This window comes from Remersonia thermophila, chromosome 7 (assembly GCF_042764415.1).
Source record: "Remersonia thermophila strain ATCC 22073 chromosome 7, whole genome shotgun sequence".
Classification (NCBI taxonomy): domain Eukaryota; kingdom Fungi; phylum Ascomycota; class Sordariomycetes; order Sordariales; family Chaetomiaceae; genus Remersonia; species Remersonia thermophila.
In genome coordinates, this window is record NC_092223.1 from 1,751,932 (window position 1) to 1,777,423 (window position 25,492).

Below are 25,492 nucleotides of genomic sequence, written 5' to 3' on the forward strand. Positions count from 1 at the left end.
ACAAAGACAGACAGACAGACAGACAGACAGAAGGTGGCACGCGTTGCAAGCTTGTTTTCCTCCAGGGATTCTGGTGCGGTTTTTTACGGGGCATTTGAGAGGGGCTTGTTTGGTTTGCTTTTGTTGTTGTTGTTGTTCGACTTGGAGATGGCTTTTCTTCGAGGAGGCGGCGAGTCTCGCCACCGCCGTGACCGTCATGTGATGTACGTTAGCTACCCAGAGCACGTTTGTTTTGCCCAATCTTTTTTTGCCTATCGAATGGCAATTGGAACGAGAGAGGCTAGGAGCTCCCTACTTGACTCCCGAGAGAGGCGTCTTGGCGGTCTCCAGCCCGGTGGCCTTATTGTGTACAGTTCACTGAATCGCATGGTGTTCACCCAAGGCCGAGAGGCCGAGGGGGGTCGGGTGTCAAAGAAGGTGGGGGATTGTTGTGGTTCCAAGGAAACAAGGCCGGGTTCCAAAGTACGTAAGTACTGTGTACATCGCACTACCCAGCTAGACGTAGTGTATTTAATAGCAAGAGATCAAAGATGAAATGCATGCCAGACCATATGCTGCAGTTCAACCAGTTTGACTCGACTCGGGCCTCATCCCCGTAATGCGCCGTCCATGCGGCAGACACACGCATACTATACATACATACAACAATAACAAACAAACAAGCAAGCAAACAAACCAGCCAGCAAGCATACTTTGTACGTCTCCACCTAATTGACCAAACACGCCCGGACCCGACGTCATGTCATTCGCCGAGCTCCAGGCCGCTCACGGCCGCTGGCGAGCCCGCGCGCAAACCTTCCTCTCGTCGCGCGTCAAGCACTACTTTGTGCTGGCCCTCGTCACCCTCGACGTCTGCGCCATCCTCGCCGACCTGCTGGTGGCGTTGGTCGCCTGCGACCTGGACCAGAAGGATGCGCCGTGGGTGCGGACCACGAGCAAGGTGCTGTACCCCTTGTCGCTTGCGTTTGGGAGCTTGTTTATGGCAGAGCTGTTGGTGACGGTTTGGGCGTTTGGATGGAGGTGGGTTCTCCCTTTCTTTCTCCATGTCTATTTCTCTGATCATCTTTCATGTGTCATGGCACCCATCCCCCGAGCTGTACTGGACGATATGGCTCCGACGAGCCAAACGCATCACACACGCACATACTGCTACTGTAGTATTACTACTACTACTACACACACACACACACACACACACACATATGCACACAGAGATACATACGCACGGTTCCGTTCCTTGCTAACCTACCCCCTCCTCCCCGCCGCAGGTACTTCAAGAAATGGTTCCACGCCTTCGACGCGGCCGTCATCGTGACCAGCTTTGTGGTCGACTTGGCGACAAAAGGCATCGTGGAGGAGATTGTGTCCATCGTCATCGTCCTGCGGCTGTTCCGGCTGTTCAAGATCGTCGAGGAGGTGAGCGCGGGGGCGGCGGAGGAGATGGAGGAGCTGCATGAGGAGATGAAGAAGCTCAAGGCGGAAAATCACGAATTGAGGAGGGACCTCGAGGCCGCGCGAGGAGGGAGTGGAGGAGGAGGAGGAGGAGGAGGAGGGTCACGAGGGTCATCGGGCTTGAGGGAAGAAGGGAAGCAGGAAGGCGGGAGAGAGGAATTGGTCGATCGGGTTGCTGGAGCTTAGCGCCGTGGCTCGGACTCGGGACTTGAACTTGGGTTGAATGAGGTGGGCTTTTGGGGGGGAGAGGAGGAAACAGGTCCAGGATTGACGAAAACCCAACCAAAACAAAAAAAAAACAAAAGCACATGAACCCGTTATCGTCCCGTCCTCTGGCTTCTAACGTGACCTGAATGCTCTCCGCGTTGACTTGACGTCGTCCTGATGGGCCATCCGAGTTGCCCGATTCGGTTGTTGCGTCTGCGCCTCCAAGACAAGAGCAGAGAACAGGCCCTTGCATGAACAGCTGCATTGGCTTCTGCTTGTCCGGGGTCCGGGCCAGTCGGGGCCAGCGTGCATCTGGCGGTGCGGCCCCCCGGAAGCATTGGCGAATCAGCAGCAACGAGGCCGCTCCCGGTGAAGCTGCACGGGCCGCTGCGACGCGGTTCCAGCCTAGAAGCTTCCGAGCGAGTCGGGTTGCCCGTGTTTCCCGCGTCCCGGCGCCTTGAATGATATCCGAGATCGTGTTTCCCGTCGGTCACCACCTGCATCAAGCCAGGTACTACCTACCACCTTACTTGGCGCATGCTTGTTGGGCAAGGCATCCGGATGGAAACACGAAGAAACTTGCACCGGAGGAGGGGATGGCAGCTGGCTCTCCCTCGACATGGGCGCCTGGAAAAGAAGGTTCGCTAGTGTTTTTGTTATGGTTTGTTTCCTGCGAAAAAAATAAAAAAATAAAGAGAATGCAGCCCGTCAGGTCGGTGGTCCGTCCCAGCTGCCCTGGACTGAACTTGAACTTGCATTGAACCACCTGAACCCGCCTGAACCAACAGGGGAAGTCCAGACTGCAGGGGGAAAAGGAACGAAGAGGCAAGGGTGGGCCAGGGGATCGACATGGGACAGCGGCACGGCGCCATTTCCATGTTTGGGTCTGACCTCACGCGCCGTTCATTTCCCCATATTTCCCCATAGTTAATTACGCTCTCCCTGTTGGCTCTTCCTCTCATCCCTCTCTCCTCTCCTTCACCTTCCCACCCTCCAAACAGTGGCTCACTCGTTCGCTTCTGTCCCTGCCGTCGTTGCTGCTTCTTGCCCGCTGCCCTGTGAGTGATCTTCCCCCTCCCCGGGCCGTTCCGTATCAGCACAAGACCCCTATTATCTATCCCGTCGTCCCAATCTCCAACGGAGGCTCCTTGTTTGCTTTTTCCCTTGCTGTTTACAAACAAACAAGCATTCTAACCCGGAAGACCCGGACCACCCCCCCCAGATCATTTAGCAACGTCGTCCTCTCGCTCAACCCACATCTAATTACCGGCATTCGCGTCCGACGAGACTGCAACCCCAACCCCCAGAACCGAAAATGAAGGCCTTCCTGTTCCCTCTCGCTGTCCTGGCCTCCTCGGCCGCCGCCCAGACCACCTCCGAGTGCGGCGCCGCTTACATCGTCGACGCCTGCTTGGCCTCGGAACACGCCAAGCTCGACGCCTGCGGCAACCAGGACTACGACTGCAAGTGCAACAACTGGATCAACATCCTGACGTAGGCCGCGGCCCCCCCTTGCCCCCTCTCCTGGCGGAGAGAACTCCGGTGTTGCACCCTGGACGGCATGTGGCTGACCCTGTCCTCTCTCCCCGATGATGCATGCAGCTGCTTCAACAACTGCCCCAACGACACGCGGAAGCGTACGTGTAACCTCCTCCCCCTTTGGGTTCCGGCATGGCAATTGCCCGCTCTAGCGGTCCGTTGTACTGACTGACACGCCTTGCCCCCTCCACAGACGAGTCCGACGGCCAGCGCCAGATCTTCTGCGACTACGCCAGCCGGTTCGCCTCGACCAGCACCCAGGCGGTCGCCCCGACCCAGACGTCGGCCCCGGCGCAGACCACCGAGAACGCCGAGGCCGCCGAGCCGACGGACGCCGAGTCGTCGGCTACCACGAGCAGCACCGCCCCGGCCAGCACCAACAATGCGGCTGACCTCGTCCTTAACGCGGGCGGCATGCTTGCCGCCGTTGCCGGCGTTGTTGCCGCGGTGCTCTGAGCGGCTCCAGAACTAGGCTAGGAGCAAAGCGCGGGGGGGAGAGAGGCGATCGGGTTGGGCGAGGCGGGGTTTGCTTTTGCGGGTCAAGACCCTCATCCTCTTCGTTTGCCGCTCGTTGGGCTAAGCCACCACCACGGGAACGTGATGATCACCACCCAGTCTCGGTCTATGAATGGGGCTGGAAACAGGGGGGGGAGGCACGGGGAAGAGGAGTTGACTAGCAGCAGCACCCTTATGCTTTCCGCTTGTTCCGAGAGTAATAGTTAATGCCCAACACAACACACACGCATAGTTTAATGGTAGTGATGCCTGGGGATGGGTGTGCCAGCAGCACAGCACCACCCCTCTTCGAACACGTCTTACACTTTACTTTTCTAATTGCGGTCTATCTGCGTCTGCCTTTTGTGAATTTGATATATCCCACCGCCACCATCACCCTCCTGCTCCTCGTGTCTTGATCGAGGGTGGGTGATTCTGCTTCTATTGGGCCTGAGACGCAACATCGTGGCACCATGTCTCTTGCGTGTCATGGGAGACCCGAGACTCAGCAACGCCTCACGCAGGACGATCACGCGACTCTGGAGATGGCCGATCCACGACGTCCCATACTTGCAGGCTGCTCTGTCCACAGGGAGCGATAGTTATCGCCAAGGGCCCAAGAGCCCTACGCAGGAATAGTTTAGTAATATTGCAAAGCCCCGGCTGGGGGAAGGTGAGCGGCCAACCCCAACAAGACCCGGCCTCGTTGCTATAATTACTGCGTGGCGTACCTGCGCGTTGGGTTCGTTCGACTCGCAGCCAACGGTCTTGCGTTTGACGGTCTGGTCTGGTCTGGTCTGGTCTGGTCTGGTCTGGTCTGGTCGGGAGCTATATGGTGTAACATGGTTCGTTTGTATCTTTTGCCCCCGGTTTGTTCCCCCCGGGACCCCAAGCAGAGAATCGAAATAGTCATGTTCAAACTCTTCCCCCCCCCCCCCCCCCCCTAAAAAAGGCAATGCCAACAAGGCTCCGCCTCAAGCCGCAGGGCTCTTCAAGGTTCTTGCTGTGTAGCTTATGGAAAGGCACACTCTTTCATGCGCCTCCATGCCCCTTTAGATACCCAACCTCGTTACGTAGGTTCCTACCTCAGCTAGATACCTAAGCCATGGGTCGGCGACCATGGCCATCATCTTCTCGATTTCTTTCTTCGTAAGACGCCCCCCCCTCCTTGGAAACGCCAATGCCATTTCAATATATGTCGAGGAAGAAAAAAACCTCAAATCATCATCATCCCTCGTCCCTCTCCAACGCGCCTCCCGACTGGTGGGCTGACCTGACCGGCTCGACTACCTTAGAGGCCCCTCCTCCCGCCTGTGCTCATCAGCGTAATCTTTTGCTTCTTTTTCTTCTTCCCACCACCACCGCCGCCACCACCTCCGCCTCCTCCGCCCGACGCAGGCCCATGGGACCCGCTCCCGCCGTCCACCCCCAACGCTTCAAGCTGCGCCGTCAGATCCGCCGTCTCGAGCGTCTCCAGGATCTCGTCCGGCCTCAACCACCCATCGTCCACCCGCGACGGCGACGCCGCCGCCGCCGCCGCCGTATCCGGCGGGGCTCCGACCAGCGGGGTGCCCCACACGGTCCGGGCCCCCGTCGGGCTGGTGCTCACGTTGGACAGCGACGAGAACCCGGGCCGGGGGTTCGGCGGGGTCGTTCCCGGAGCGCCGCCATTGCCGCCGCCGCTGCCGAGGGGCACGAAATCGTCCAGGTCGACGGGCGGCTCGTCGATCCCGGCGTTGCCAAAGCGGATCGTGACCCCCTCGTCGGGCATCGCGTAGTGCCGCCGCGCGTCCCTCAGCGCGGCCGCCTCGATCCGCTCGGCCTGCAGGCGCTCGCGCTCCTCCTGGGCGGCCTTCTCCCGGTTGCGGCGGCGGCGGCGCTCGATCTCGTCGGCAAACGCCGCCAGGATCTCGGGCGGGACGATGTCGGTCCAGTCGCACTCGAGGAAGCTGATCAGGCAGCCCCGGGGGAGGTGGCCCAGGTACTTGGCGCGCTTGCGCAGGCTGTCGTCGACGACGTGCCCCATCGAGATGTGCTCGACGCGCGGGAGGAGGGTCGACGGGAAGGCGGAGAAGGAGCCGTACTTGGTCTTGAGGATGCGGATGTCGAGCGGGGAGAGGTAGAGGTGCGGCGGCGACGTGTAAAAGTAGTAGTCCTGCTCGGCCTGGCCGGGCGGCCTCGGCTCGCTGGGGCCGGGAGGGGCGGCCGTCTCGGCGTCGTGCAGCTCCGACAGCTTCTCCTTGGCCGTCCTGATGGCCCGGATGGCCCTCTGCGTCCACTCGTTATCCTCGTGATACAGCAGCTCGTCTTCCTGCTCCTGCTTGACGAGGTCCTCGATCTCGCGATCAAACTGCTCCGTCATGTAGCCGCTCGTCCCCTTCATGATGCGGGCGTAGTCGAGGACGTTGGCGGCGAAGTGCCAGGGCACGTCGTCGCCCGACTGGAGCACCTCGGACGCGCCCTCGCGCGGCAGGGCCAGCGTGCCCTTGGAGCTGCGCATCATCAGGCGCAGGATCACGTCGTCGCCCACGCGGGGCAGCGGGCACTCCTGGCCCGCGTAGAAGCGCACCGGCCGCACGTCCGCCAGGTACACCGAGTCCTCGCAGATGGGGCACTTGCGCCACCGGTTCTGCTTCTTGCCGGGCTCCTCGCTCGTGTGCGTGTTCATGAAGCGCATCAGGCAGGCCAGGCAAAAGATGTGTCCGCACTTGGCCATGCGCGGGGCCACCGGCTCGGACAGGCAGATGGGACAGCTCGTCTGCTGCGACTCGGCGGATGCGATCACCTGAAGCACGTCGTTCCAGTCGATGTGCTTGTCCGCATCGGCGGCCTGGGCGGCGTAGCTGCCCGTCGGGTTCACCACGAAGCGGTAGTTGGCGTGGATGTAGCGGGCCTTGTCGGCGGGGTGGTAGCCGGAGCCCGCTCCCCAGGTCGGGTGGCGGCGGTAGGAGCGCGACGAGGCGCGGCTGTAGGTCTCGGGCCGCGGCGGAAGCGCGTAGTTGAGAAGGTGCGTAATGGAGGTCTGGCCGCGCCGGCTGGACGTGTTGCGCAGCGCCCGGATCTCGGCCATGGCGTCCTCCTCGTCGACGTGCCGCCGCGAGTTTCCCGGCATCCCTGGCTTTCGCTGGTCGCGGTGTTGCTTCCTGGCTCCTTGACCTTTCCTAGGGGCGGCTTGGGGGTGCGACGGGCTTTGGACGGGGCGGCGGGTTGCGTCGAAGCTCGTGTTCGACGCGGGCGGGGCCGAGGGCGAATGGGTTGCGGTGGTCGGGGCCGAGGGGGCCTTGCCTGGAGCTGTCGATGTCGAGTTCATGTTGAGGCGCTGCAGCGGAGGGAGGGAAGGCCACGCCGGCGGCGGCAACGCAGCGTCGCCTGCGTGCGACCGGGGGGGTCTGGAGGGCGACGTGGATGCCAAAGGTACCCAACTACGTATCGGTTGGTGTTGGAGCAGGAGAGAACGGTGAAACGGAGGTCATGTCCCCCCCCGACGAGGAGGAGGATGGCGGCTTGAGGCGAGGGACGCTGGTGGGCCCATGCACGGCAATTCCGGGCCCGAAAGATGACTCCGCTCGGCGAGAAGCCAGGCAGCTTGGCCGGGGGTGGCAGGAAGACGAAACGGGAGGTGGAAGATCAAGAAACGAAGTCAGCGACACGCAGTTGATGATTCGGGAGGGGCCCATGCTGGACCCCACGAGGGTTTGGCGGAGAAAAGGAGGATCAAGAGAGTCATGGGTCTCGCGGGGCAAAGAAGGTGATGTGATCGATCGGCTTGATCAAATCCGGGCCTGGCTCTTTTGGGGTTGGGGTTTTTGGGGGGTGGGAGGGGGGGTTGTCAGCTGACAGCACGGCTAGCAACCGCCAAGGGCTGGCAGCCTGCCAACGGATATCATCGACAACACATCACCCGACCTGAGTGGCACATCTTCCCGACTTTCAGAAACAAAACCTCCAAACATGGTTCGATTCGCTGACAATGGCATCCATAGCTGTGAAAACTCCCAATGTTGCACCCATGTTTTTATGCAAAGATACATGCTGAATGTTGCAGGTTGGACCAAACCAACGAGGGATTCCCGCCAAGCAGAAGCACCATCTGTGCTGCCCTGCTGGAGCAGTGTACTAGTCACCACAACAGCGTCCCTATTGAGACTCGAAACCGGAAATCAACACGACCAAAGACATGGCGATAATAAAGACAGTGGAAAATAGACCAACGTGAGTAAAGCATTCGACCAAGGCATAGAATACTAAGGTAATCAGCAAGCAAATACTCTCCGCCGAGACATACAAACAACAAGACCATGTAGGGCAGGATCAGGATATTGCTACTCCACACCTCCCTCCCAAATTACCAAGACAACCTACCCCCCCCTTCCTCCCTTTCCAAAACATCCCGAATGGCCAAACTGGAATATCAGCGAGGTCCCATCACCAACATCATCCTGGAAGCAGTCCCAAGTCATGAAGCGATACGGCACAGCAAAAGACCATCCAGCCACATTATCCAGCCACCCCGCGTTCACTCCACCCATCCATCCATTCATCCCCTCTTCCGCCTCACCAGCTATGCAGGAAGGGAAAAACTAAAACTAGACAACCAAAGCAGCAGCAGGTATCGATACATCATAGAGAGAGAGAGAGAGAGAGAGAGAGAGAGAGAGAGAGAGAGACAGAGAGAGAGAGAGAGAGAGAGAGAGAGAGAGAGAGAGAGGAGAAGAGACCAGGCGATGGAGGAACTTGTGCTTTCGTGCCATGCCGTTCAGGTCTGTTTCCCTGCTTAGGTGAACCTGGCCTTGAGCTTCTGGAAGAAACCGCTGAAACGGTGCTTCTTCTTCTCTGACGGCGCCGTGTCGGAGGTGGCGCCGTTCGTCGCGGGCTCTTCGGTCGCCGGCTTGGCGGCTTCGGCCTCGGTCGTCTCCGTCGCCGCAGCGGCAGCCGGCTCGGCCGGCTTGGCCTCCTCGGCAGTAGGCTTGACCTCCTCGACGGGCTTGGCTTCCTCCGCCGGCTGGGGCACATCAACCGCCTTGACCTCCTCGGCAGCAGGCTTGACCTCCTCGACGGGCCTGGCCTCCTCCGCCGGCTGGGGCACATCAACAGCCTTGGCCTCCTCGGCAGTGGGCTTGACCTCTTCGACGGGCTTGGCCTCCTCCACCGGCCGGGGCACCTCGACGGCCTTGACCTCTTCCACAGGCTGGGCCTCCTCGGCCGCCTTGGCCACTTCCGCGGGCTGGGGCTCCTCGGCGGCCTTGATCTCTTCCGTGGGCTTGGCCTCCTCGACGGGCTTGGGCGGCTCCTCGACGGCCTTGACCTCTTCCACAGGCTTGACCTCCTCCACCTTCACCTCCTCAGCAGCAGCCGTGCTCGTCTCGGGGATCTTGGCCTCGGTCTCCACGACGGCAACGACTTCCTTTGCGCTCTCCTGGACCGCCTTCTCGGCCTGGTGGGCAGCCTCCTCAGTCTTGTGGGCCACCTTCTCAAGGAGCTCGGCCTCGACCTCCTTCTTCTCCTCAACGGCTTCGGTGTTGACCGTGGCCTCGGGGCTGACGCTGGCATCCTCGATGGACTCCTTGACCACGACCGGAACCTCGTCCGAAATGTCCTTGACGGCCTCCTTGGTAGCCTCCTCCGTGCTGACCGTAGCGTCGGCGACCACCTCGGTTGCCTGGGTCGTAACCTCGGAGACCGCCTCCGTCGCCTGGGTCGTGGTTTCGGAGACAGCCTCCGTCGCCTGGGTCGTGGTCTCGGACACGGCCTCCGTCACGGCAGCCGTGGCCTTGGAAGCGACGTCGGCCGCAGCGCTGCTGGCCTTGGTCGCCAGATCGGAGAGGACGTCACCTGCGTTGGTAGCCGCAGCGACGGCGGCGGACCCGGCGACGATCGCAGCGCCCAAGGCAACCTCGGCGACCGCGGTAGCCGCGGCCGTCGCCGTCTCGGCAGCCGTCTTTTCGGGCTCGGTCTTCTCGCCTTCCTCCCCGGTGCCGGTGCCCTCCGAGGTCGCGGGAGCCTCGTGGACCTTCTCCAGGAGCTCCTTCTCAACGGCCGCCTTCTCCTGAACCTCGTCGCTGAACGCGCTGGCCTCCGGCTCGGCGTGGGCCTCGAGCTGGCTCTCCTTGACCACCTCGGGCACCTTGGCCTCCTCGAGGGGAACGTCGGCGGCGAGGGCGGCGGTGGTGGCGGCGGGGGTGACGGTGCTGATGGCGGCTGCCTCGGCGGCAGAGACGATGGGCAGGCTGGACTCGGGAATCAGGTTGCCCGTCACGGCGGGGAGCACCGCCTCGAGGCCGGGGATGCGATCGCTCTGCTCGTACGACTCCTTGTCGAGAGTGACGTGGGTGTTGAGGGCGGCAGCGCTGACCTCCTTGGGCACCTCCTCGCCGGGGGCGAGCTTGATGGGGTTGACGGCGCCCTCGGCGGCGGGAAGCGGGCTCACCTTGAACTCGGCCTCGGCGGCTTCGGGCGCGGGGGTTTCAGGGAAAGCGCCAGGGGCCGAGGTGGCGGCGTCCTTGGTCTCCTCCTCCTTGTCTTGTTGCTTCTCCTCGACCGTCTCGGCGACCTTCTCCTCAGCCTTCTCCTCAGGCTTCTCCTCGGCCTTCTCCTCGGCCTTCTCCTCCTTACTCTCCAAAGGCACCGCAGCAGCCAGCTGAGCCGTCGTCGACTCGGGAGCCGCCGAGCTCAGGACGGCGGCGGCGGCAGCGTCCTCCTTCTGCTTTTCATCCTGCTTCGGCGCCTCCTCGGCGTCCTTCTTGGTCTCGACAGGCACGGCAGCGGCCAGCTGAGCCGTGGTCGACTCCGGGGCGACGGTATTGATGACCGCCGCGGCGGCGGTCGTGGTGGCGTCCTCCAGCTTGTCCATTTGCTCGGGTAGCAGGACGTTGTTCTCGTTTCCCTCGGCGTCCTTTTCTTGGGGCAGGGCGAGGTCGTTGGTCCAGGTGCCGTCGACGACAAACTGTCAAGGGCAGCGTGTCAGGAGCGTCGCGCGTCGGCAAGCGAAGGCAGGCCAGCCAAGCAAAGTCGTTTTGATGGCTGACAGAGTCAATTGCAAAGCGAGGCAATGACTCAATATAGATCGGCTTGGGGTCCGCGACAACAGGCCACGGCGGTGGGGTTGGAGGCAACTTTTTTAAAGCCAAAAAGACAAGGGACGAAGGAAAAAGAAAAAAGAGGAGCAAGAGGAGGAGGAGGAGGAGGAGCAGGAGGAGGAGGGGAAACTCCCCTCCCCGGGAGGAGAAGGCACGCGCGATGCAAGCATCCCAGCTCCCTGTTCCAAGACTTCTGGTGGTCACGGGGTTGTGCTGCTTGCCTTACGTCCTCGGGGCAAAAAGGTTGGTCCCACTTCAAGCTCCCGCTAACGCAGGTCTCGCTTGTGATCGGCGGCGTGAGCCGCTCCATCATGCCAGTCTGTTTTTGCGCCCGCCGTGGTGCGAAGCTTTGCCCATGAGGTCATCCAGGTCCCATGGGATCACGGCTACGCGGTGCGCTGCCCATTGATACTCGAGAGACCCTACGCAGCAGCAGGATGAGCACGCGTTACTTGCGAGCGCTCTCAATCGGCGTCGTTTTGCTCGGCAACGGCATTGCCATTGCCGCAGCATCGCAGCAGCAAGCTTGGATCTCCGATCTTGGCGACCTGGCAGATGACGCGGGGTTCAGGAATCTACGGCGGGGTTGGTTTCGGCCTCGGAGTCACTTGCTCCACCTTCACCGAGCCCACACCGCTGCTTCGACATGGCTTTTCTCCCCCTCCTCTCTTATCTTTCCACCATGGTTCGGGCTGGCGTTGCCTTGCGGCATCACAGGAAAAGTAAACAAAATTGAAAAAAAGCATGTGGTTCTCTCTTCCCCCCCCCCTCCTTCCCCCGCACGGCTTTTGCATTGCATTTCGCATTGCCCGTTGTGGAAGCGCCGGACCCATTGATTCAGCTGCCGCGTCGAGGTGACGTGACAATGAACCCAGGATGAAAGGTGGGGGGGGGGGTTCAAAGGGGGAAGAAAAAATCTCAAAGAAAAGGAACACATGATAAAACTCACTGACCTTGTAGTGGATCTTGCCAACGTCGTCGGGGAACGTCACCGTCTTCTCCAGGGACTCTCCGACCTTCTCCAGCTGGTAGCTCTTAGACCAATTGTCAAAGTTGCCGGTAACGTAGACCTCCTCGGCCGGATAAGGCCTGCAAAGGGAGCGTGTCAAAAGCAGCGACGGTTAGCGACTCTCTTCTTGGCAACCAACATGGAAACATGGGCGTCTCTCGTCGTCTTAGTGGCGCAACCCAAGACAGGCTGTTTTTTGTTGCATCCCTCGAACCGTGCAGGCGTCCATTAACTGGGCGGGGACGCGCGGTCGGTAGGCTCACGCCTGCGCGACCGGGTGTTGTTTGGCGAGGTCCTGCGCGTAACGACAAAAAGCTGGGGCGTGGGATGGTACTGACCACTTGAAGGTGAAGCTGCGCATGGCTGGTGGGGTGGAGAGAAGGCTCTTGACTGGACTCTCGCGGCGGGAGGGCGGTCGTACGCGGGCGGTTGTGGTAGGAGGATCACGGGAAGGCCTTGGGAGGCGGGGGGCAAAGCGTTGTCGCTCGTCTGAAACCTGGTGGCTCACGGCCCGGTGTGATTCCTACGAAACTCGTTGGAAGTTTGCGCGTTTGGATCGAGGGCTCATACACGCAAAGAAATTGACGCGGGCTGTGGGATGAGCAGCAGGGAAGGGGTCCCAGGGGGAAGACTCGTGAAGGACCTTTTTCGTATCAAAATCGCGACAGATTACGGCAGGGTCCAATCGCCCAATCGCCGACGCTGATAGGCCAGGCTTCGGAAGAGGAGCAGTGACGTCAAGCGGGCAGCGAGGGAAAGCCGAGGAGAAAAGAGAGGGGAGCCACAGTGCCGCCGAAACCAAACCCCCAATTCATTGGTCAATCAATTTTGTCCATGGGGAGGATGGGCAATGCTGACGAAGTGGAATTGACTGCTACGGATCCGGGAGGAAAGGATTTATCTCTGGTGGGATTGGTGAAAGCGAAAACACTTCCACCCGAAGGAGGTTGGTGTTGGCGATCGTCAGCCCCCGTCACGCAACAGCGCTGCAGCGATTGCGCGCGCCAAGACAACCGCCATGCAGGATGCAGCGATAACCACTGCAGAAAAACCTCCGGCTGAACAATGACAAGCGGGCGAGATTTGTTGACGAGGCTAGCCACCTACGATTTTCCCCCCCGGGCCGTCCTTGATAAGGCGCGACTCGACCTCGGACCCTGGAGTTATTTGACTTGTGCTGGTGTCATCAGGGGCTGACCGATTCTCAGCTCCTCCATCTTGCCACATGGCAGTCCGGAGTCCAGTCTGACCGACTCAACGTTTGCGTCGACAACGGCCTCATGCAGCCCTCATGCAAGGGCGTTTTTTTTTTTTTTTTTTTTTTTACGCAAAAGGGGAACTTGGGTGGATGAAAAGTCTCCACCAACTTCGGTCAAGACTCGGTCAGGTACCCGGCACACCATCGTGTGAACAAACGACAACACACAACACCCGCAGGAGGCCCATCCATGTCAATCCATTCGAACCATCCAGATTCCTCAAGGTGCTTTTGTTGAATGAAGACGAGTCGTCAACCTCTGAACTCCAATGCATAAACCATTCAGGGGGGGAATATATGCAGCTAGTATCTTTTAAAATGCATTGCCAACCAAAAGCCTTTCCCTGCCTGCGCATGTCAAGACGTGACAGCCGAACGCCAAAACCCCCAATTCGTGATATCCCGGAACGTCTTCGGCCAGCCAGCCCGAACCTGAATGAACCCCAAGGCTCTGCACAAACTCTATCCACGATCAACCCAAAGCAAGAAAAAAAAAAGGAAAACAAAAAGAAAGCACTCCCCCGCCTACTAACCCCCATCACCACCTTGGACCATGGACATCCGCGCCCCCCCTCCCCCTCGTAACCAACGTAACGTCTCAGGACAGACCCTCACCACCCAAACTGCTCCAGGTGCAGCTCCACCCCGGGCCCGTCCCCGGAAATCAGCTGCGCCGTCGTGTTCCTCACGAGGTTCATGAGCGGGTCCGGCCCGCACGCCGCCACGAGCACCCTCTGCGTCGCCGGCGTGCTCGAGACGGCGTCCCGGATGAGCGCCGCCACGTCCGGCCGGCCCGTCCGCACCGGGTGGCCCACCTCTCCATGGTTGTGGTAGCTGGTGCTGGTTTCGTACCCGGAGTGCGTCTCGAGGGCTTCCTTCTCGATGTCCCCGCCCGAGGTCGTGGGCTGGAGGCCCAGGGGGTTGCCGGCCTTCTCGTCTGCGGTGGGGGAGAGGGGAGGGGAGTCGACGTCGTTGATGGACGAGGTGCTGCTGCCGCTGCTGCTGCCGCTGCTGTTGTTGTTGTTGTTGCTGCTGCTGCTGCTGCTGCTGCTTTCGCCGGCAGGGGAGGAGGTGGTGGGCGCGCGGGTGACGTAGAGGGTCACGTTGACGTTGGGGGATTGCGGGTGGGTGCGGAGCATGTCGAGCTGTTCGCGGAACCAGGAGAGGTTTTCTGTTGGAGAGGGGGGGGGGGGGGGTGTTAGTCAGCTTGATGGCCCGGTTGGAGATGAGGAGGTGTGGTGATGGTGGTGGTGGATGGGGTGCCTGTCGGGTATCAGGGTAGGCAAGGTACATACCATGCTTCTTGACGGCCCAGATGAAGACGAGATTCTTGGGGGCTCTGTCGTTCATCCTCTCGAGGACGTTCATGGCGAGGCCAAACGTAAAGGTGGCGCCGCCGCCGCCGGCGAGAAGCACAATCTTGTCAAACTCCATCGGGTCCGGGAAGGTGCCGTAGGGACCATCCACGGACGCCTTCAGGGTCGCGCCGGGATGCGTCAGCGCGTACTGGTGCAGGTCCCTGGTGAAGCCGTCGCGAGCCTTGATGGTAAACTCGACGGGCTCGCTGCGATGGACCGTGAACGGGTGCGTCTCGAACTTGCGAACCGCCGGGATCCAGATGAAGCAGTGCTTTCCCGGCTTGGTCAGGGCGGGCGCCTTCTTGAGCACGACCTTGGTGCCTCCATCCGGCAGCGGGTGGAGCGTCACCTCGTTGTTGACGCTGTAGAGCAGGACCCGGGCCCCGCGGACGAGGCGATCGGCGGCCCAGAGGGCGCCCGTCAGGATGGTGACGATGAGGATCTTGTGGCCAAAGTCGGGCTGGTGGAGGCCGACGGTGATGATGCCCAAAACCCAGAACAAGATGTGCATCACGTAGAAGAGCTCGTACCAGTAGCTGCGGAGGAAGATGGCCGAGAAGACAGCTCCGAGAAAGGCAAAGCCGGAAACGATGCCCGCGATGCGGTCGGGCTCGGCGTAAATGCTCTCCATGCGGCCCTGGCCGTTGAAGTAGGCCGTGTACAAGGCCGCGTGAAGGACCATGAGGATGAACATGACGCAGCCGGCGATTTGGTGGAGGCCGTTGAGCTGCTCGTAGGAATGGGCCGTGAGGAACGACAGCGGAGTGTTCTTGAGCGCCAAGAAGATGACAATGACCATGTTGCCCAACGATATCCTATACGTTCCGCGTCAGCAACCGAGAGGCCAACCACGACAAGAAGGACATGGAGAGATGGGAGACGAACCAGCCAAATCTGTGGCCCAGGGAGCCCATGGACGTGGTGTCGACGTCGGTGAAGGAGAGGGCGAGATTAATGGCGACGTAGGCCGTCACGAGCAAGGCATGGCCGGCCGACTTGAACCCGGGAACCTTGCGAACCAGCACATTCCGCGCCAACCTTGGATGAAGCGTCAGCCGGCATGGTCTTGCAGCGTCCGAGCACCCCGAGGTGGTGTTCCCTACCTTGTGCTGACAACAAACGGGCGGGTGACCGCCCCGAGGGACTTGGACCGTTCCAGCTTCACAGACAACCGCCGAACCCAGTGGTAGACGACAAAGACGGCCAGCAGGCCGCACATTCCCGCCGCGAAGTACCTCATATGCCGCTCGATGGCGATCTGCCTCGCGGCGAAATAGGCTTCATTTTTCGTGTGGGTGCCGCCGCCGGAGCTTGCGTTATTGCCATGCCCGCTGCTGACCCCTCCAGCCGGGGTGCTGCCAGTCCCGCCAGCCATCTCTGCCAGGGAGGACGAGGGCTCACGACGATGATGAATGAGGTGAAGGGGGCAAGGGTAAGAGCGTGCTGAATACTGGCCGTCTGGGTAGCGTTGAGGAGCCGAGTCTCAGATGGGACGAAGGGGCCGTCAAGAGTGCAAGAGAGACTTTATACAAGGCCAACAACGTCTTACAACAACGAGCAAGGCCGGCACGCTGGTCCAACGGCGTGGGAAAAGAAACAGGACGGCGGCGGTCTAGATCCTTCCGCTGACATGAGGGTAGGTGCAGTACTTGTACGATCCTCACAAGACCCGGAACAGAGGAACCCCCCGGGGGGGGGGGGGGGGGGGGGTTCAACCATGACACACGCACACGCACACGCACACGCATACACACGCTTGGCCGGAAGGGCGGGCCTACCTCTGCCACTGATCCGGATCAAGCACGCTATGGAAACGACCTAGGAGATAGACCCCCCGGAGGGGGGTGGGGTGCGTGTACGTAGGGACGACCAGTAGTGCACAACCAGATCCGTAGCAGGGAATGTATGGAATGAAATCTTGATTGCACCAGCGTCACATGGAGGGAGCTTCGGCGGGCAGGGTCTCACGGGAGCCACGGCACTTGGGACTCCACCGTCGCCGCGACGGGATAGACGTATCTGGCAAGTTCCGAGCCTGCCCAAGGGAAGCCCAGCCGACCGCGGCATGGATGAAGGGCCCTGGAAGGGGGCAAACAAAACGACCGCGATCAGATAGACCAGCGACGCAGCTGAGCGCGGCGACCCTGTGCGCGGCGACCGGCGTCGTGGCCTACCTAGGCCAACAGAGAACGCCCTGCTTCTTCAGTTTTGACGATGCATGATGACAGGCGCTGCGTGCGCCATCGGTCAGGTTCTCGGGCACGACCCCAGGTTCCCAAGGTCCAACCTCACGGGCGTGGTATCCCATTCGGGCGTGTTTGATATGGTCGAGTTTCCAGACTGGGATTTGGTCAGCTTGACAAAGCAAGGCGCGCGCCCACCGCGTTGCAGGGGACACGGATCAGATAGCCCCCAGGTCGGCCGGGGAGGTACCGAGAAGTGGACACTCCGGGGGCGGTGGAAAGGCCGGGGTCAGTTGTGGGAGCGAAGGCGACGGTTGCATTGGTCAATCTGGGTAAAAAGAAAGGATAAAAAGAGGAACCACCCACACGCCAGCAAGACTCCAAGTCTGGAGAATGCCGGACCGTTGGGTGCGAACGTGACTCGCCCACAAAAGCATCAGGCAGTATTCTCGGCTCCTACCTTGATATTTTACCCCACACTGTATGCAATATGTGTCAAATATCGAGAAACAGTGGCGCATGGGGAATTTTTTAAGGAGCGTCGGCCGGCGGCGGGGGAGAAAACGAGAAAGGGGGGGGGAAGAGCCGGCTCCGGGGGCCCGTCTGGATGGCATCGCCTCCCCACACTTTGACAACAAGCGAACCGTACAGAACATGTGCACGGAACTCTGCAGCACTTGGAGGTACGACATGACGACGCCGGGGTTGGTGGGGGGGGGAGAGAGGAGGAGGGGACCTCTGCCACGTGAAAAGGGAAGTGCAGCATACGTACAGAAGCGAACTCGCAACCGAGACAGATCAGAGAAACAAGCGGAAGGAGACAAGACCTGGCAGCGATGACGAATGAATCGTCGGGCTCGCTTGCTCTCTATCAGCAACCCGAAAAGAAGAGGAAAAGAAAAAAAGAAAAAGCCAAGACGTGTGTCACGGAGCGCGCCCCGGTGTCCGACCTGCATCCCACCGTGTTCCAAGATGCGTCGCGTGCCTGGAGGAAGAAAGCAAGTCTTCAGGCAAAAAAGGCCACCGCGCAGGGAAATGAGCATCATAAAATCCGGCATAACGCGCTCGCCTGTACTGTGGTACTGTGTACATAGGGCAGACCTGTGTGTCTGGCAGATCCCGCTGCACAGCCTCTCACAAAAGGCTTGGTACCCCTGAGAAGAGGAGGAGGAGGCTGATCTTGGGTATGTGAGGTTGTCTGGCTCGTGCATGCGGTTGCTGCGGCGTGCCTCGGTGTGTGCGGTCAGCTGCATCGCACAAGCTCGACGGGAGCGTATCAGGACGGAACCGGCCGTTCCAAGAGACATTTGTCTCTATTCTCATCATCATCATTACCACCACCAGCACCACCACCGCCACCACCACTACCACCACCATCCGGCATGGCGTCCGCGCAGGATTGTGCCAGCCCGGTGGCGGTGGGAGCCCGGAATCTGAAACGATCCGAAAAGGAGGACCACAGGCGCGTCGATCCGATCAACAAGCCTTCATAAAACTTGCTCGTTCCTGACACAAAACAAGGCTTCGGCACGGGTAATTTAGGCCTGAAGCAGAGGACGAGAGGCCCGTCAAAAAGTTTCGGACATGCATGGGTAACCTAGGTACGGAAAGATAGTTGGGTACGGAGCATGTATGTTTTGTTTGCTCGCAGCGTGGCTGATGTAAGACGGGGCTGCCGGAGGATCCGGCCGAGAAACAAGACCAAGAGAAAGCAAAACCGCTCAGCAAAGCCAGCTGGGGGGACAGACGGGCGTTTCCAGAGCGTGGCCGTCGGTGAGAAAACACCATGACCGGGACGGCGAGAAGACAAGCAAAGGCGTTTCCTTTGGCCTTGGTCGGGGACGATCTGAAATGGAAGGACGGGATGCGGCAGCAAGGCGGTAACTACGGGACGTACGGTCGCAAGCCTCCATGCAACATGGCTACCGGCGCCGTTGCCGTCAGTTTAAGCTTGGTTGGCGACTCCACCATGGGACCGTCCGCAACGCTAGTCCAGGAAGGGCAACCCTGCGGCATCGCGGCCGAGATCCTTCTTGGTTGGGCTTGGTGCTGGAAGACGCAAGCCGCAACCCCTTGACGGGCGCTGAGGTGGACCGAGCCTTGGCCGTCTTGGCGGTCATTGGCTCTCGGCTCGGCGCTCCAGGGCTCCCAGATGAGATCCTCGTCCATACTTTTTTACCACTGACTTGTGTACTGCGTACTGCGTAGTTCCTTGGGAACCAAAGGACCTCGATCTCGAACATGCTCACCACCGGAACCCAAACTCACCAACGACAAATCTACCGGGCATACCCATGTCCTGTGTTGTGTGTTGTGCATAGTTATACACAGTCCATCCATGGCAAAAGGGTGCCTAACGATAATGATGATATGGTTCTGGACTGCGCAATCTACTGTGTACACCGTAACGAATCTGATTTCTTACACCCCCCCCGCCCTTTCATCCCATGGGTTGCTGTGAACCTCCCATCCCATGTCAACTTCTTCCATCAACACCCCCCACCCCCCTTCTCCTCGGGCCTTGGCCAGACCTCCAAACCTCTAATAACGTCCGCATGAATCACGGCGACAAGTCATCTCCTTCCTCTCTCGCTCCGGCGTAACCCCCTCTCCCTCCCTCCCCCTACGCAATTGACCGTGACCGTGGCGCAGGGCTGGGAATCCGGGATGCCGCCGCCGCCAAGGGCCCGACGTTGCACCTTTCGAACGCAAGAGATCGGAGGGGGGGAGGAAGCGATCGCAGGTCAAGCTTTTTGGAGGGGGGGGGGCGGGGGGCATGCCCGTTCTAGGTTGTGGTCCGGAACGTGCTCCGGCACCATTCTACGAACTGCGACCTTATTCAGCGCTTCGTCAGACGGCCTACCCGCGCGGCCGACCCACCTTGACCGTATCCCCTTCCTGCCCGACGGTTTCGGGCGGACCGGGCGCTTTGTCTTTTTTTCTCTAGATCCCTCTCTTCCTGGTACGTAGCTACTGTTAGTTACTTACTGTGTAGCTGGCATGTCTGGCATGTGCTTGTTGCTCGCATCAGCTTAGCTTCGCGCAGCCCCCCCCCCCCCCCCCCCACCACCACCCCCGCGTCGGAGCTTCAAGCTTCGAGAGCATCGGAGCTAAGCAACCCGGGAAAGGAAGTTGGTCTACGTCAGCGGGGGTGTTGTGGCTTTGGCGTTGCTCTTGGGGCGAGAGGTGATATCAAGATAACGACGAGGGTGAGAAGGGAGGAGGAGGAGGAGGATGATGACGATGATGACGACCCTCTCTAAGAACCCGCTGCGGACCTCGTATCCCCAGGTCTGCCCCAAGATTTTGGCCGTCGTGCTGGTTCGAAGCCCCGTGCAGCAGCGGAGCAGCAGGCAACTACATACAGGTCCCCCGTCCGCTGCGTCCTGCTGTTTCGTTGCTGACCGGTATTGATGACATACAGCATCCTTCCATCCCACACGGAGAACGGTCCGCGCAATCTACGTGTCCTGTGCGCTCACCACCTCGTTCGCAGGGCAATCTCTGGCCGGAGCCAGGGCCGCGGCGGCTGGAACACTCGAACGAACCATTCAAAAAAAATGTCTGAGCGATGTTTCGGTTGCTGCCCTCTGAGCTACTGGGGGGGTCCCACAGCGGAAGGGATGACGGGGTGAACCTCTCTCAGTCAGATCTTAATAATGACGGCCTTGCTCGTCAGATCTCCGCCCACGCTATGAGCACGAGCTGCCCGATACAGGTGTAGACTTGTCGAAGCGGGCTTCCCCTCCTAGCGTCTCGTATCCCCTCCCCGTGGTCGGAGATGATGCCTGCAAAGATTGGACGGGAAGGACGGAGGACCGAGAACGAGAGGACCATGACGGACAGGGCCGAAGGGCCAAAGGACGGCAAGGCTCGTGGTGAGGACGTGAGACCGGTCGCAGCTGCGCCGGCCTCGATCTGGCGTGTCATGGACCGAACGCCCCGGCCCGCTGGTTTGGCTGTGAGGCATGTTGGAGATTGCCTTGCTTCCGCATTTGTGCGCGCCGGCTTTCCAACGGCCACGGCAGGCGAGGCCCACGGGCAGTCTTACACATCACTGACAAAGGCGACGAGGGATACGCGTCGACCACCGCGCAGGAGAACCCAACCGTGTGTTCGAAGAAGGGCGGCAGAAGAAAACTCCGGCCTCTCTCGTGACGAAAAGTGTGCTGCTGCTTGCTGGCCATGACAAAGCAATAGACGGGCGGTGCCCCTTCGGGACATGGGAGCTGCGCACATCGTACGATCCTCGACGGCGGCGCCGTCACGGTCATCTCGGGCACCGTCTGGTGCGGCCGTGTACGAGATGGAAGGGACAGATCGGCAGCGGTCGTCGTTCGGGTCGTGAATCTCCGGCGCCATCCAAGGCCGCAAAGGACAACGGTGACCAACGAGACGAGCCTTACCCTTTGGTCCTCGGGCGCCCCTCCCTTTTTTTTTTCTTTCTTTTCTTTTTCCCGCCGGCTCCTTACTGCTCGTCGGGCCTCTGAGTCGTGTCTGGGACTGTAGTTGGCTCTCTAGGGATTTGAGCAGGTTGTATTGAGCCGATTAGTTAGGCAACTCGATCATGGAGTCACGCGGAGAGGCCTCGAGAGATCTTGGGCACCTCGTCGCCGATGGGGTGATTGTGCTTTTGTAACTAGGTAGTTACTAGTAGTTCTGAGTAGCAGACCCGCCACCACCATCGGCAAACCCTTCGAGACACACGATTCCTTGTCCTTTCGCGTGTAGTTTCCTCCTGGGCGCTCCTGGGATCCCAAGATCGCACCTAGTTCCTTGTTCCTCTCTTTCTTTTTTTTTTTTTTCCCTTCCCCTCCCTCTCTCCAGCTACGCCTCGTCAAGACCTCGCTGTGCTGGCACGCCTCCCCCATGCCACCGTCACCGACACGACCCCCGAGATCCCAAAATATCCGAGCACAACGACCGAGACAGTGTACGACCACACCGCAGCCCACCCTCCAAACACCAGGACCGTGCCCAGCCCGTTGAAGCCCCCGTTCACCCACCCCTCGTACCCCCGCCCCATCATCCACGATCTCAACATGGCCTCCGTGAGCGACCACGCAAACGTCAGGAGCATCGCCAGCACCGCCAGCCACGAGGCCCATCCTCCTCCGCGGAAGAGATCCGGCAGCGGCGGCAGCGGCGGCGGCGGCGGCGCGGCGTACCCCCCCTTGAGCTTGAGCGCGCCCACCTCGTCCTCCAGCGCGCCGACGCGGTGGAGCAGCTCGGCAGCCATCTCGGCCAGTGTCTGACCGCCCGGCAGGAGCCGGTCGAAGCCGGCGGCCGTCGGCGATGCCCGCCGCTCGCGCCCGCCTGACTGTCCCTGGCGTCCCTGGTGTCTCTGGTGTCCTTGCTGCTCTTGCTGTCCTTGCTGGCGCTGGCGTTGGCTCGAGTGCCCGGGTCCCGACCCCCTTTCCATGTTCCCCGTCGACGCCGTCAGGGCGGTCGCTACCCTCTCCCCGGCGCGAGCACGTCCGTGATCTCCAGGGCTGGAAGGATGGAGGACGAGGTCGGTCATCTTCTTTAGCGCAGGGATTCTCCCCCTTTCCTTTTCCTTTGCTTTCCCATGCTGCTGCTTCTGCTGCTGCTGCTGTTGTTGTTGTTGTGGCAGGTTCCCGGCCGGGTTGTTGACGCTCTCGGGGATGTTCCTCGCCACCTCGTCCGGGGTGGGCCGCTTCTCGTCGAGCCGCCGAAAGTACGCGACGATGGTCGCCCGCTCGCCGTCTTTCAGGGGCCGGCCGAGTTGGGCCTCGGAGCGGGCGATCTGGTCGCGGACGCGGAGATCGTTGACGGTCTCTCCCTCGGCCGGGACCGTGCCGGTGGCCGCAAAAGGGGCGTAGGACGGGTCGTCCATATCGGGACGCAGGAAGAGCGGGGCGCCGGGGTTGGGAGAGATAAAGGAAAGGTCAATGTCGGCGGCGGTTGCGGAGGTTCTTCCTCGAGGGTTGGGAGCAAGGGGCCTTGGCGGCTGGCCCTGCTGCTGCCGGGAATAGAGGCGGTGGTGGCGGTGAGAAATGCGGTTGCGGTAGTGCGCCAAGATGATGTTTTTCTCGTTGTCCTTCAGAGGGCGGCCGAGCACGGCTTCGGCGCGAGCGATCTGGTCTCGCGCGAGGTGGTCGTTGCGGGATTCGCCTTCGGCGGGAACGGTGCCAGTTATCGCGAAGGGGGCGTAGTCCGGTTTGTCCAGGTCTGGGCGTTGGAAGAACGGGGCATGGGGATTGGGGGTGATAAAGGAGAGGTCTATTTGGGCTGATGGCGCAGAAGAGTTTCGCACCCGGGAGCTGGCGGTCCTTTCGGTGTTGTCGCCTCCGTCACTGCGATCCGGGACGTTTTCCGACGGTTGCTTTTGGCCTGTTTCTACACCGACACTAGCGGCCATGATGCCAGCTCGATGTTGCGATGGTCCGGGGCTACCCGACCTGCTTTGCCCTTGGGTATTTGGATTTGGAACAGACATTATCACCGTAAGCCTTGTGTTCGATCTATACGTGATGTGCGGTGTTCGTGCGAGAAGCAGAAAAAAAGGGGCGCCAGAACTAGGCATGTCTCCTGAATCCGTTGCGGTTAAATCCCCGCTGTTCTTTTGGGCTCACAATGATGGCTTCTCCTCAAGACTCGAGATTCGGGCAACAAAGGGAGCCTCCAAAGCCTCCGTCTTTGTTGTCGTGACGAGTTGAGCGCCTTGTTGGCAGCTTCGTGGAAACGCGGCCGAAAGCGGCCGTAAGGGAGCAGGAGGGAGGACATCAAGACAAAGACCTCCAAGCACCTACATAGCCCTCGGGTCCGTCAAGGACCTGAGCTACCTAACCTAACCTAGGTAGCTAGCCCAGGTAGCTAGGTAAACACTGTAGCCACGGTGATGAACTAGATGGCTATAATCATGACATAGAATTTAATTACTGTGTTTGCACAACATCGACCATCGTTCGTTCCGTACCTTCACGCTGAAACCATGCATACCCAAGACCGGCAGGGAGTAGAAAGAAAAAAAAATAAACATGGAGACAGAGAATGGCAGATGGTATAAAACTATCAGACATTATGGAGGCGGATATTCCGCCTCTTTCACCCCCTCCGAGGAACGCGAAGCTACCGGCAAGACCTTGACTCCCAAACCCACCTGGAAGCCGACCGACCGGGCCGAGCCAGTGATCAACTGACCGGGAACACTACAACGGGCAACGGGAACGAACGAAGGAACCGAACACGTTTGCCTTGCCGACCATGGAGGCAGGATTCGCCTGTCTCGTTTCCATTTTTTTCTCACATCTTGAACCTCCGCCGGGGCCCAATACCTCCGACCGTCCGTCCCTGAACGCCGTTTGTAGATGCCGAATCAAGCTCTCATCTTTCTTTGCCCTCGGAAACAAGCCAGCCGCGTCTTCCTCTTCAGAATACTCCCCCTCTCCCTCTCCCTCCCTATCTAGCTGCAGCAGTCCAGCGCTCTCCTTCTATTCAACGCTCCACCTTCCCCCCCTCGTCTTCCATGCTCCTCCTCCCTCAAGCCGTCGCCGTCCCCGCCTGTGCCTGCGCCTGCGCCAGCTTGTTCGCCCTCTCCCTCTCCACCTCGTACATAAAGTCGTAGTAGCCCTTGTCGAAGTGATGCACGCGGACGTAGCCGTCCTCACCACCGCTGGCGTACCCCTTGCCCGTCGGGTCGGCGGCGACCGTGTTCAAGGGGCCGAAGTGGCCCCTCACGCGGCCAATCTCGTCCTCGAAGATCTTGTGGTAGAAGCGGGCCTCGAACTTGCCCTGGCGGGCGGCGGTGGTGGTGACGTCCATGGCGGCCTGGCCGCCGCCGAGGATGACAAAGTCCTTCTTGGGAGTGATGGTGGCCGAGTTGAGGGGTGTGTCGGCGGTGTAGGTCTTGAGGACCTCGAGGTCCTTGGCGGTGATGAGCTGGTGTGAAGAAAGAGGGTCCAAGTCAGCACGATGGAAAAAAAAAGGCCCAAGGGGAGAAGGCATACCTTGGCGGTCTTGTCTTTTGAGGCGGTGATGAAGTATGTCCTGTCGTGAGACCACTGCAGGTCGGTGATGGGCTGGTTGAGCTCGTGGATGGGGAGGTTGTAGATGAGGTCGCCCGTCTTGGCGTCGTACTGGGAGACGGAGCCGTCCTCGTGGCCGGCGATGATGTACTTGCTGAGGTAGCTCCAGCCGGCGACGGTGGCCTTGCTCTCCTGGCAGACGATGGTGAGGGCCTTCTCGTCGGCCTGCTCGGCGTCGACGTCGGGCTTGATGTCGAGGACGACGATGGTGCCCAGGTGGCCCATGCGCTTCTCGGTCACGCCGAGCAGCTTGGTGCCGTCCTCGCTGAACTCGACGCGCTTGACGGCGGTGGGGAAGTCCCAGGTCTTGAGCAGCTTGCCCGTCTTGATTTCCCAGAGGCGGATGGTGTTGTCGGCGGAGCCCGAGGCGAGGAGGGTGCTGGTGGGGTCGATGTCGATGGTCCAGATGGCGCCCTGGTGGCCGCGGTAGGTGCCGAGGCGCTCGCCGTTGTGGGAGAACCAGACGCAGATGACCTGGTCTTTGGAGACGGAGAAGATGAGGTCGCCGTCGCGGTTGTAGCGGATTTGCGTGAGGGCACGCTCGTGGCCCGCCAGCAGGATGGGCCTCATGGTGGTGGTGGTGGTGAGTGTGGTGGCTTGGGAGGCAGGTGGGGGGGGCCGAAAAGGGATCGAGGAAGCTAGGTCGTCGGTGTCGTCGTCGTCGGCGTCGCCGTCCTTGCCGTTCTAATCGAACCTCTTGTCGTCGACCTGGTGGCTGTCGTAGTGGTGGTGGTTGGTGGTGGTGGTGGTGATGGTTGTGGGTGGGTGGCCGGTGTCGTTGGGACTGGATCCGGCGGGTTTCGAGTTTGTAGGTTTGCGGGGCCTTTCTTTCAGCAGCAAAAGCGGCTGCGAGTGGCTCTTTGGCTC

General features: G+C 60.5%; 7 protein-coding genes across 7 annotated transcripts; 2 read left to right on the plus strand and 5 right to left on the minus strand.

Moving 5' to 3' along the window:
• Positions 1–739: 739 nt before the first annotated feature.
• VTJ83DRAFT_7440 (uncharacterized protein) lies at positions 740–1,638 on the plus strand (the record flags this gene model as incomplete). The annotated part of the gene is made up of 2 exons (XM_071014263.1): positions 740–1,020; positions 1,269–1,638. The coding sequence occupies 2 exons, from the start codon at positions 740–742 to the stop codon at positions 1,636–1,638; spliced, it is 651 nt and encodes a 216-aa protein (XP_070863657.1).
• A 1,336-nt stretch (positions 1,639–2,974) lies between these two features.
• VTJ83DRAFT_7441 (uncharacterized protein) lies at positions 2,975–3,654 on the plus strand (the record flags this gene model as incomplete). Its single annotated transcript, XM_071014264.1, has 3 exons — positions 2,975–3,153; positions 3,262–3,296; positions 3,392–3,654. 3 exons carry the CDS (start codon positions 2,975–2,977, stop codon positions 3,652–3,654), a joined length of 477 nt encoding a protein of 158 aa, XP_070863658.1.
• Positions 3,655–4,984: 1,330 nt separating this feature from the next.
• On the minus strand, positions 4,985–7,003 carry VTJ83DRAFT_7442 (uncharacterized protein; the record flags this gene model as incomplete). The annotated part of the gene is made up of 1 exon (XM_071014265.1): positions 4,985–7,003. The coding sequence occupies one exon, from the start codon at positions 7,001–7,003 to the stop codon at positions 4,985–4,987; it is 2,019 nt and encodes a 672-aa protein (XP_070863659.1).
• Positions 7,004–8,467: 1,464 nt separating this feature from the next.
• On the minus strand, positions 8,468–10,543 carry VTJ83DRAFT_7443 (uncharacterized protein; the record flags this gene model as incomplete). Its single annotated transcript, XM_071014266.1, has 1 exon — positions 8,468–10,543. One exon carries the CDS (start codon positions 10,541–10,543, stop codon positions 8,468–8,470), a length of 2,076 nt encoding a protein of 691 aa, XP_070863660.1.
• Positions 10,544–13,647: 3,104 nt separating this feature from the next.
• Positions 13,648–15,769, minus strand: VTJ83DRAFT_7444 (uncharacterized protein; the record flags this gene model as incomplete). The annotated part of the gene is made up of 4 exons (XM_071014267.1): positions 13,648–14,207; positions 14,332–15,209; positions 15,280–15,432; positions 15,498–15,769. 4 exons carry the CDS (start codon positions 15,767–15,769, stop codon positions 13,648–13,650), a joined length of 1,863 nt encoding a protein of 620 aa, XP_070863661.1.
• A 5,645-nt stretch (positions 15,770–21,414) lies between these two features.
• Positions 21,415–22,959, minus strand: VTJ83DRAFT_7445 (uncharacterized protein; the record flags this gene model as incomplete). Its single annotated transcript, XM_071014268.1, has 1 exon — positions 21,415–22,959. One exon carries the CDS (start codon positions 22,957–22,959, stop codon positions 21,415–21,417), a length of 1,545 nt encoding a protein of 514 aa, XP_070863662.1.
• Positions 22,960–24,080: 1,121 nt separating this feature from the next.
• VTJ83DRAFT_7446 (uncharacterized protein) lies at positions 24,081–25,195 on the minus strand (the record flags this gene model as incomplete). Its single annotated transcript, XM_071014269.1, has 2 exons — positions 24,081–24,479; positions 24,548–25,195. The coding sequence occupies 2 exons, from the start codon at positions 25,193–25,195 to the stop codon at positions 24,081–24,083; spliced, it is 1,047 nt and encodes a 348-aa protein (XP_070863663.1).
• Between the last annotated feature and the right edge of the window lie 297 nt (positions 25,196–25,492).